The 11,454-nt window shown below is 37.3% G+C and overlaps 1 protein-coding gene across 5 annotated transcripts in view; it reads right to left on the reverse strand.

Moving 5' to 3' along the window:
• Window positions 1–1,901: 1,901 nt before the first annotated feature.
• GGNBP2 (gametogenetin binding protein 2) overlaps window positions 1,902–11,454 on the reverse strand; it is a 29,999-nt gene continuing 20,446 nt past the window's right edge. For 3 of the 5 annotated variants that reach the window (XM_023732679.1, XM_023732677.1, XM_023732676.1), the window contains 8 exons: window positions 8,956–9,165; window positions 7,709–7,883; window positions 6,412–6,606; window positions 4,902–5,049; window positions 4,217–4,342; window positions 3,984–4,132; window positions 3,235–3,483; window positions 1,902–2,544 (listed from right to left, as the gene is read on the reverse strand). In XM_023732679.1, the coding sequence (XP_023588447.1) occupies window positions 2,341–2,544; window positions 3,235–3,483; window positions 3,984–4,132; window positions 4,217–4,342; window positions 4,902–5,049; window positions 6,412–6,606; window positions 7,709–7,883; window positions 8,956–9,165 (1,456 nt within the window). In that variant the 3' untranslated portion in view covers window positions 1,902–2,340. The remainder of the gene's footprint in view (window positions 2,545–3,234; window positions 3,484–3,983; window positions 4,133–4,216; window positions 4,343–4,901; window positions 5,050–6,411; window positions 6,607–7,708; window positions 7,884–8,955; window positions 9,166–11,454) is intronic. The other 2 variants (XM_004377837.1, XM_023732678.1) reach the window with 1 other exon arrangement.

Here is an 11,454-nt window from a genome sequence, read left to right on the forward strand (position 1 = left end):
CATTGCCGTCCAGCTGATTCCAACTCATAGCGACCCTATAGGACAGAGGAGAACTGCTCCATAGGGTTTCCAAGGAGTGGCTGGTGGATTCGAACTGCCAACCTTTTGGTTAGCAGTTGTAGTAACCACTGCGCTACCAGGGCTCCACCACCCTATGAGATAGGTACTATTGTTTTCCTTTTTAAAATGAGTGTACTGAGAAACTGGTGAAGCATGATTTGGACCGCAGACAGTTCAGTCTTCGGCCAGGGATATGCTCCTACACTGCCTTCGAAATTCCATTAGCCCTGGGAGGAACAACTCAAAAAAGGAGTGTGAGAATAGTTACACAACGTGAAGAATGTAATTAATGTCACTGAATTGTACATGTAAAAATGGTTGAATTGGTGTATGTTTTGTTGTGTATATTCTCAACAAATAAAACCATTAGCCCTTTTGTCTCTTCTTGGGTTGTCTCTTCTTAGAGCTCACTTTGCTCTCTGACTGACCACTCAGGATGTTCCATCAAAGTGCTGAAAACTGCCTCTCTTCTGCATTCTTAATGTATCCATCCTTCCAAAGAAAAAGCATCTCTGAATAACCACTGGAACCCCTGCCTGGCAAGGAATGGAAGTAGTAAATGTGGTTGGTTTATTAATTCAAAAAGCACTCATTTGCTATCATTTGTTAGGCTCCACAGGCAAAGATTACAACAAAACCAGTCCTTGCCTTTAGGGGGTCTCAAGAGAATACTTAGCTGTAATGGGTGGTGGAAAGGGGTTTGGCCTCAGAGCCAAGGAGTATGGAAAACCCTTAGTAATTTTTTTTTATGGATGCCAGGATAAGTGAAAGCAAACAACGATAAGAGATGAATCGTAACTCATCTTACCTCTGCCCCAATCCCTACACATAGATATGAAAAGACAACTGAGGACGTAGATCAGAGAAACACCACCAAATACAAAATTTAAATCTCACTGAGCTTCTGCTGTTGCCCACTTGAAATCTGATTAAGTGGCTGAAAGCCCATAAAATTCACTCTGTCCCTACTGTTCAACAGTATTGACTGTCCCACTGCTTGTCTGCTGCTCACCAAGTATTATCAATATGCAGACACAAAGCTCCAAGCACACGTGTTTACTGAGCTATTGACTCAGCCTTTTAAATGGCAGCCAAATGCTACTCCTTGGGGGATCTCTTTCTTCAGTGCTCACACAGCCTGCAACAGCAGTAAACTGTAATGCCATAGTGACTTTATTGTTGGAAACCAGGTAAGGCTGAAGGCGCACTTATGCAGACCACAGTATGGTTAGCTATCATTGCAGTCTTCTGATCCCAGTTTTAAATGCTGAGTAATTATCGGGCAACCCTTAGTTGAAATTCTGCCAAGTTTTGGTTTCATTTTTTCTGGGTCAATATGAGCCTCTGAATTTAAGGTGCTTTGTGTTATCAGGGGAGCCCTGGTGGCACAGTGGTTAAAGCACTTGGAGCCCACCAGCCACTCCATGGGATAAAGACGTGGCAGTCTGCACCTGTAAAGATTACAGCCTTGGAAACCCTACAGGGCAGTTCCACTCTGTCCTACAGGGCTGCTGTAAGTCAGAATCAACTCAAAGGCAACGGGTTTTGTATTATCAGGGAATTTTTAATAGTAGCAATTAAAGTCTCTTGAGAAATTAAGATGCTAGCTAGTATTTAAAGGTACTGCAGCAAATTTACTCTTTCAAAACAAATGACTGGAGACTGCTTTTCCAGGTCATCAGCTCGATTCAAGGGAAGAATTTTGTCTTCTGTTTAACCTGTACCTCTATCCTCATTTGTTCTTCATTCTCTCTAACATCAACACTGGCCAAGTACCAAGTCCACAAGTGGCAAATACTAAAATACTGCCACACATTAACTAGAAACATGTACACCAAATCTTACTATGCGTATTAATAAATATTCTTTATTTTAAATTTTGCACATTGAGCTTTAACATTATATCCAAACATTTTGCAAGTGGATGTCTACTTTGTAAAACCATATATTCAGCTCATTGTCATTTCTGTACAGAAGTATAAGTACAACATTACTTTTTGCCACTAGGTTGCTTTAGTAAGTTTCACAGGAAGAGAAACATTTAATGAAAAGAGATGGCTTAAATCATACGGCAGGCCTGCGCAGCCACGCAACTAAAGACACAAGCCTGAAGAAAGAACAAACTAATGAGGGTACCTCCACCGTCTCCCAAAACAAGAAAGAATCACATTGATTTAAGATAAAATTTTGCCATAAGTCACTAAATTAAGAGTTTGTTGAAAGAGAAGGCGCAGTAGTCATCTTGAGTGTTTCACTGAAAGACAGAGCTATTTTATTTATTTAATTTGCTCCAGCCGTTGTCAACCAGCCACTACAAATGGGCCTCTTGTGATCATTTAAGCGGCAGTATTTATTAAATTTCTCCTTCAGATGCTGTCGGTATTGTTCTCTATTGCTGTAGAAAGACTGGTTGTTAGCCATAAATGACTGTATTTCATCTTGTGAGATAAAGATTTCCTCATCTGAAGTACATTCAGACTCATCCTGCAAATTAAAGCAGTAGTTAAGACTATGACGTAAATTAAGCCTAGCTTTTTAGTTTCAATTCAGTCACATAAATCCTTTAATTAGGGTGTTTACAGCATAAGCAGCATGTCATTCTGCAAAGGATTTGATTCCATGAGGACCCTAATAGCTATGAATAAGACACTGCCTTTCTCCCAGCACCACACACACTATGCACGGGGTCACCTGGAATCAGGTATAACTGATTCAAAGTCTCAGGAATTAAAGTCAATTATAGAAGATTTCCCAAGTTCAGTTATTCATTAATCCTACATGACACCTGAAAGTAGTAACCTAAAAGGTGGACTATAGTTCAGGTTCTATATTCTTTCCTAGTCTAAAAGGGTGGCTAGCATAAATTCTCACTCAGAAAGGGAGGGTTTGTTTACAATAACTCTCCTTCAAGGAGGTAGACTCCTGCACACAGTGCTACCTCTACTTCCCTCTCTCAACTAGTCTCTTCCACTTTTGAGACAAAGGACAAGGAAATGTCCTCCAGAGTAGTTGCATAAACCATGAGTGGAAGAGCAGAAATGAAGGTATCAAAGAACAATGAAATACTGCCCTTAATTTCTTAAAAGTTTTCCCTTACCTCTAACAAACAGTGCCCCTCCCTCTCTACCTACTGAACAAACTGCTGTCCACAGTAAGACATTCTGGGTTACTTACAAGGAGTTCAACTAAGCTCTTGGCACCTTTTCCAGAATCAGGACCAAATGACGTTTCTGTAGGTTCTGCAAACTGTGGTACATTTTTTCTATGCTCGAACCAAGGCAGTGGCTGCCCACCCTTTTCAGAGCTGCAACAGCTTTCAGGATGTGCATCTTTGGTCTTGTCACGGTGAAACACTGTGTGCATGGTATTTCCTGAGGTCTCTCGATTACCTGGATCTGTAATACAGCTTCCAAGCTTTTGGATCTGAAACCACAGCAAAGGACTTCCCAAGTAAAAAGGCAGGGAATAATAGCAATTATTCTTTAAAGAAAAAAAAAAAATCCTGTAAGAGAGTTAAACCTTTAGAAGGAATACTGAACAATAGCAGAAGCATCATTTACTGAGCACTTACTCTATACTGGACACTACACAAACATTTCAATATAATCTCATTTCATCTTCACAGAACCTAATCTCATAGGGATTATTTATCCCAACATTACATATGACAATACTAAGATTAAGCAAACTGCTCAAGATTACACAGCTACTAAATAAAACAGTATTATGAAAAGAATGAACTGGATTTATGACTGATGCACTGTTGGACACATCAGACACACATGAAAATCACAAGATGAGCAACCAATGGAACTGTAAAAAGTACTCAATTTAAAAAATACATAAATCCTAGCAGATAAACTGTACACATGCAACTCCAAGGAAAATAGGTTGTTCTCCACAGTAAAGGTTATGACACTTACATGTTCATCACACTTCAACATCTTGCTTTTCTTTTTCTTCTTTTTATTTTTTCCTTTTGTGCTGTTCTCTTCAGAATTTGCCCAACATTCAACACAACTATCACCATCATCCTCCTTATCTTCACAGTGATGAACACAGGAGTCATCAACTGCAGAAAGCAATAACCCCTCTTATTTATGCTCTGAAATCAATCATGTAGTAGAAATAATTGGGAAGCTCAACCTGAACCTACCATGTTCATCATGATTACAAATGCCTTCAGTGCAGGCCACATCCGAACCTTCCCGGGAACCTGTTTCACTCCCTTCCATGCTAGATGAATATCCACAATCACTACCATTACAGTGTGCAGATAAACCTGAGAATAAATCAGGTAAAAGTTACAGATAGCTACAATCAACATACCAATAAAAATACTGAGACAAAGAGTGAGCCAACTGGGGACCACAGAAAAGTTTCAAAATTGATGACTTATTGAGAGTAGAAAGTAAACTAAATAATAAAAATATTATTAGGGATATAACAGTTTTTTGTCAAATAACAACAAATCAAAGATCATAAAGAGAAAGGAAATTTTGGGTACTTGACTAAATTACATGATATTCTTGGGGTTATAAAGCAGTTCCTAAATTCTAAAATCTCTAAAAGCTTTTACATTTATAACTAAGAATAGCCTTTAAGAGTTAATTTTAGATGAGAGGACAAAAAGGGACAGAAGCTGGTTGAACAGACACGGGAAATCCGGGGTGGAAAGGAGGAGTGTGCTGTCACATCATAGGGAGAGCAACTAGGGTCACATAACAATGTGTGTATAAATTTTTGTATGAGAAACTAACTTGAACTGTAAACTTTCACTTAAAGCACAATAAAAAATATTTTAAAAAAGAGTTAATTTTAAAAATAAACTATTTTCTTACCTTTCTTCATTTTAGGGGACCCCAAAAGATTGCCACTGCTAGGACAGGTACATGATGTATTTTCATTGGTAACAATTACTTCTACACAACTATTTCCATCTTCAGTGCTGCCACAAGCTTTGCAGCTATTTTCTATGAAGTCTGTTTCCTATAAGATCAACATTAAGAGACTGTATAAAAAGATTTACCTACACAGTTATTACATTCTAATTTTCTTAGCATTAACCAATTAGGAGTTAAGAGGTTAACAACTGAAAAAACTGTTCTCATGAAAAACGACTAATTCAAGACTGTGAACCAACTAAAATCAAGTTGAGAGTTAATGATATCAGTTAAGTCTAGGATACCAAAACCCGTTCCCGTCCAGTCAATTTCGACTTATAGCAACCCTACAGGACAGGGTAAAACTGCCCCATGGGGTTTCCAAGGCTGTAATCTTCACAGAAGCAGACTGCCACATCTTTCTCCCCTGGAGCAACCAGTGGGTTCGAACTGCTGACCTTTTGGTTAATGGCCAAGCGTTTTAACCATTGTGCCACCAGGGCTTCTGAAGTCTAGGACAGCAGTTCTCAAAGTGTGGTCCCTGACCCTGGAAGTTTGCAAAGTCAAAACTATTTTCATATTTATATTAAGACATTAATTGCCTTTTTCACCGTGTTGGCATTTACAATGGTGGGCAAAGCTCTTCACACAAATAAAGGCAGTGTCACCAAAGTGTACTAATAGTCATTATATTCTTCACTTGTCAAACACTCACAGGGGGAAAAAGCATATTTCACTTGTGAATGCCCTTGATAAAGTGGTAAAAATCATTAACTTCATTAAATATCAACTTTTGAGTAGACATCTAAAACAGCTTATATTAAAATAGTCCTCCCTTGTCTTACCATATATTTATCTCAGTAAGACCAGATTTTCTTCATACGCTTCAACATATGAAAACAGACTGAACGGAAAAGCAAATATGAGAATCTGACTCCCCTTAAGCCAAACATCAAAGAGATTTGTAAAAATATAAAATAATGCCTCTTTCCATTTTCTTTTGGAAAATATTTTTCAAAAATATTGTTCATGTTAACATATAATGGGCTTATCATCATGCTTGAATTAGTAATAATTAAAACATTTCTCAGTTTTAATTTCTAGTACAGTAATTACTGATAAATATAACCCACATAAATAAAAGCTCATTGGGCATCTTAATTTTTTAAAATGTAAAGGGGTCCTGGGACAGAAAAGTTAACTGCTCTAGATCATGTACAGAGGTAACTTTCCACATTTTGACTTTGATCCTAACAGCACAGTAATATCTGGTAAAGAGGTTAACTAACAAATACATGACATTAAAAATTCTGGCTTACACAGACTACAGGAGGAAAAAAGCCAATATGTAAACTACAGGAGCTCACATCTGGAAGAGCATAATAAAAAATGCCCAAGTCTAGCAAAAAGTTATCCTTCTATCTAAAGCAGTACTACACATTTACAAGTTGGTATTATAGAATACTACCTTCTCTTGGCTTACTTCCTTTTCTTCTGATATTTGTAAGGGAGCAGGAATATCACACACACACTTATTTTTTCGTCTATTCTTCCGTTTTTGGCGTTTCTTTTCTTGCTTGAGTTCTCTTACACGTTCCTCCTCTGAAAATTCTTCACAAAGTTGTTCTAATCGACTTATACCCTGTACTTTTTCCACAGTCATCTATTATAAAAACAAAGCTGAGAGTGAATGCTGGCCCAAACTTCATTTTCCATAGAAATTTTCATGTTATATTCCAATAATACCACACACAAGAGAACATGATGTTTCATAGTGCAATTTTGAAAGGTAGTTCTTACAAAGGAATCTTAAGTTAATATCCTAAATGATGCCAGTCTTAAAATCTACTCAGGAAGGCAATATACAACTAATCCCAATGGAGAAAGACATACTTACACACACTCCTACTGTAAACCAGCAATATTCTAGTTTCGAATTTCAGAATTTTAACAAACATTCATTCATTTCTTTACACAATGAGAAGGCTATTTAACCTGATTAGACAATCTAGTCTCTAAAGGCACAAACATACAAAGAGAAAAAGAGTAAGATTAAAGAAATCTGTTCACAAGAACCAGTACAAATCTCGAGGCTCCCCAGAACAGGGTGTTTAAAGTTCATGGAAGGACTTTTGGAAAAGGGGTTTATAACCTTCATCTCACTCTAAAAAGGGACCAGTGACTTAAAGGGTTATAACCACGCCCTAGAATAAAATAAAATATTCACTAGCCAAAAACTTATGTTCTACAGAGTATAATCAGAGACAGAAAAAAAAAGTTACCAAATCACAAGCACTAAACCCACTATCAGCACTATAAAGAGACTTCAGCATGCACCTAAAAAGTAGTTTTTATATCATGCCTTTCAGACAGCATTACTTTATACTATTGAACATCAACAGGCAAACTGGGACTCATTAAAGGTTTCTAGTTTTGTTGCTTAATTTTTAGCTGGTTTTAACTTTTCATTAGTTATATTACATAACAGCATCTTGTTCAATAATCATTAATTTCAGTTTTCTACTCTAGAAAGTCTAAAAACTAAGGCTGAAGAATAAAAGAATTGAAAAACCAAGAGGAATTCACAAACAACTTCTTCTAAATATCGCAGCCTCCTAAATCTACCTTCCTCCCCCAAAAGCTATGAAACTGTATCAGTGGATTACAGGCCTCTGAGGAAAGGCAAGACCCATGGCTTAAGTAAATATTCAGTCCAAGAACTGGGCTAAGCATTTTTGGATAATGAAGTAGCTCACTGCTATTACCTCAAAACTCTTTCGTAAAGCATCAACACCAAGATAGAAAAGCATCTGCCACGTCTGCTCTTCTGCCCGTAGTTTTTGCCAGATTCGATGCAGTCTTTCATAAAGATGAATTCCCAAGCACGTCAGAACTTCTTCTTGAGCTATATCTATTGTCTTAGCATGCCTTTCTCTTCGCCTATAAAGGAAAATAAATCACACAATTCCTGATACCTTTCACTGAAACATAAAAATACAGTTATCACATCTGCCAAGTCCAGGTTTTAAAAATAATCTGCACACTTAATACCAATCTAATCACAAGAGTTATACATTTACACTCAATTACTATAAATACATAAGCACGCATGTATATAATCAATGAGAAATATACAAGCATGTAGAACTCAATCCTAATACTGCTAAAAATAAGGTAATTCAGGAACTGGCACTCATAGTTTTGGGGCACAGAAACATCATATGTAAGTGCCCAGTCCAGAGTAGGCATGACAGTTCCTTTCCCCTTCCTATTATAGCAAAATGCCTACGTTTTTACTGTGTTTTATTTTGTTCTTGGAGGGGGAAGTGGAGAAAGACGATGTCAAAGGGATTCAATCATGAGCAAAAGCCCTCTAGGCCAGACTTTAGCAGAAGTATTTACAAAGTTTTAGTGATAAAAGAGGTCTTTATATTCTAAATGCCTAGCAGAAAGTAGGCACTCAAATGAGGGTTGATAAATAAACATAGAAGAAAAATGGATTTGATTTATTCTGCCTTTTATGATTTTATTTTCACAAGGCCAGAGATACTGTTTTAGGTTTTAATATAATTTAACAATAATATAACATACACAGTTCATGAATTACATTCAATACAGCATTTAAGCCCCTGCTGCAAAGACTTCACTTCCTAAGCAAAAACCATCACAGTGAATAAAAACTTAAACATGGTAATGCACAGATGAAGGGGGGAAAAAAATCCCTTTCAGCTAATCACTTTCAAATGAAAATGATAATTTATAATAATGAATGCCACAAAAAGCCTGCCTCCCTTTAAGCAACAAGAAGCAGAGGACTGAACCAATACCACAGGACACTTTCTCTCTGCATTTTACTCACTTAATTAAGAAATGCGTATTTAAAGACAGCAGCATCTTTACATGCACACTCTATACATGTATCATACGTACTGAGGCAAAAGGTGATGGAAATAAACTTTCAGTAATAAAACGAAGCAAAGCGCTAGATAGCCCATTCTAGCAAATTACATACTCATACCCTCCTGCGAACTCTGGCTCAGCACGACCCAAAAGATGTGCAATAAAGTCTGTTTCACAGCACACATGTATATGTCGTTCATGTGGACAGCACCGCAGGCCTTCGTAAAGTGCAGCACAGTAGCCCTTCTCTTTGCTGCAATCAAGTTCACCAATCAGGATATTGTATGCTCGGAGGACTTTATTTTTGCAATCAGTGCAAAACCTGTTGAAAAGAAAAACCTCAAAATTAAGAACTGGCTGTGTAGTTATTTCACGTGATGTATATTAGTATACTAGACGACCGCACTCCCCTCCAATCTAGAGTACTTAAAAAGCCTCATCACACATTAAAAACATACACATGTAAGGTAAACACAAATTTAGAGAAAAGATTACATGATACAGCTAGATCTCCATTTGCAAATGATTTTTTAAACTAGAGAAGCACATGTTCTAAAAGAATGAAGCAGAAATATACCTGTCGGAGATCACAATAGAGGGTCCTGGACAAAGCTGGAGAAAAACGTAGAACAAAATTCTAACTCACAAAAAAAAAAAGGAAAAAAGACCAGACTTACTGGTCTGACAGAGACTAGAGAAACCTCAACACTATGGCCCCCTGGACACCCTTATAGCTCAGTAATGAAGTTACTCCTGAGGTTCACCCGTCAGCCAAAGATTAGACAGGCCCAGAAAACAAAATGAGACTAAACGGCACACCATTTACCTGAGGCCAGCCCCATATTGACCGATGGTGGGACATCTCAGCTCAGTAGGTAACACTTTAAATTCAGGGTCCAAAACAAAGTACAACACAGTTCTCTTCCTATGTTCCCTCCCAATCTCTGTTAAGGACATACCATTCACAGTCACCCAAGCAGAAAACCTCAGTCAATTCCAACTTCTCCCTGCCCTTATCCTTTGCCATCGAGTCAACTCCAACTCAAAGCGACCCTATATAACTTTTCCCTAGGTCTCCCTTTTTTGGGGGTGGGGGGGAATGCCAATTGGTATCAACTTTTTTATCTCTTACAGGACCCTTCAATTCCCTCTGTCCTGGTTTATGTTACCTAGACTATTAAAAAAAAGCGTAACTGGCTTCCCTGCTTCCACTCTTCCTAGCACTAATGCATCTCTCACGTCAAAATAATTTTTCTAAAACAAAGCTATCAGCTCAAAAACCTCCTCACTGCCTATGAATAAAGTTCAAACTTCTTACCAAGGCATTCAATGACTTCTTACTATTTCCCCAGCCTTATTTCCCAAGACTCACCTTTCCTCTCATGTTTCTCCCCACTCCACCCAGCTCCCATACACACACCATACGCACAATAGCCTACCTCTCTGAATATAGCTGATGTGTCCCTACTTCGAAGTGTTCTTCTTCTGCTTCCTTCCCACTCCTCTTCATATCCTTCTCCTAAACACTGCCCATCCTTAAAGAAGCCTCTACGGTTCCCATAACTAGAATTCAACCTTCTCTATGTTCTTATTATTCTGATTTGTACTTCTTACTATACTATTTACTACATCTTTATACTACCATGCATTAGTTTGATACACATCTGTCTTTCTGGCTCAGCAGTAGATAACTGTATTTCTTGAAATAAATGTATGGTTAGAATACAGGCTTCTCCCTGGCCCACCTGGTAACCAGAGGTAATAATGCTGACAAGTAACATTAAATCATTACGCTTCATCAGTGCCTTAAAAATGGACACAGAAATAACTACAAATAGTTATACATTTTCAGGCTAAGTAAATGTTCAAAGAAATTATCTGAATCAGTAATAAAACTTGAATTATTTTTCCCATATTTTACTACTTTAAATTGTGAATAGTTTAATGTATGTTTGATTGTACAACTATAAACACATAAGTAAACAGCAATTTATAAAACACAGAAAATATCTTCAACCATTATAGGAAAACTCTGAAACACTGGCCCTGATAGCTAGTAATTTATCACCAAAAAAGCTATCTTTTTATATTACAGACTAGAATATAAGGACCAATTCATATTGAAGGAAAAAGGAATCTACAATAGACCTATATATTTATATACATTTCATGCCTATGTAGTCTGACCTAAACTCCAGATAATTGACACATTCTCTACTCTCTTTAGTATAACCAACCAAAAAAGGCAATTAAACAAGAAAGTTTGTCATTGAAAAAAGAAAGAAATCTAATAAACTTAAGTATGCACGTTAACAGTTATTAGTTAGTTCACTGCCATATAATAAACACAAATCTTGAATAACACCAGTTTTTATCATTCACCTATAAATTCTTGTAAGTAGCAGTGTATTATCTATCTTAAGGTCAAACAATACACAACCACAAACCCAGCATGTGAAAAATATATATTAAAACAGAACTCCCTGCAAAAATGCCATCTCTAGGGCTGCGGGGAGATCAGAACTCTTATGCACTGCTGGTGGGAATGCACAATGATACAACCATTTTGGAAAATGATATGGCGCTTCCTCAGAAAGCTAGAAATAGACAT

This window comes from Trichechus manatus, unplaced genomic scaffold (genome assembly GCF_000243295.1).
Source record: "Trichechus manatus latirostris isolate Lorelei unplaced genomic scaffold, TriManLat1.0 scaffold00054, whole genome shotgun sequence".
NCBI lineage: Eukaryota > Metazoa > Chordata > Mammalia > Sirenia > Trichechidae > Trichechus > Trichechus manatus.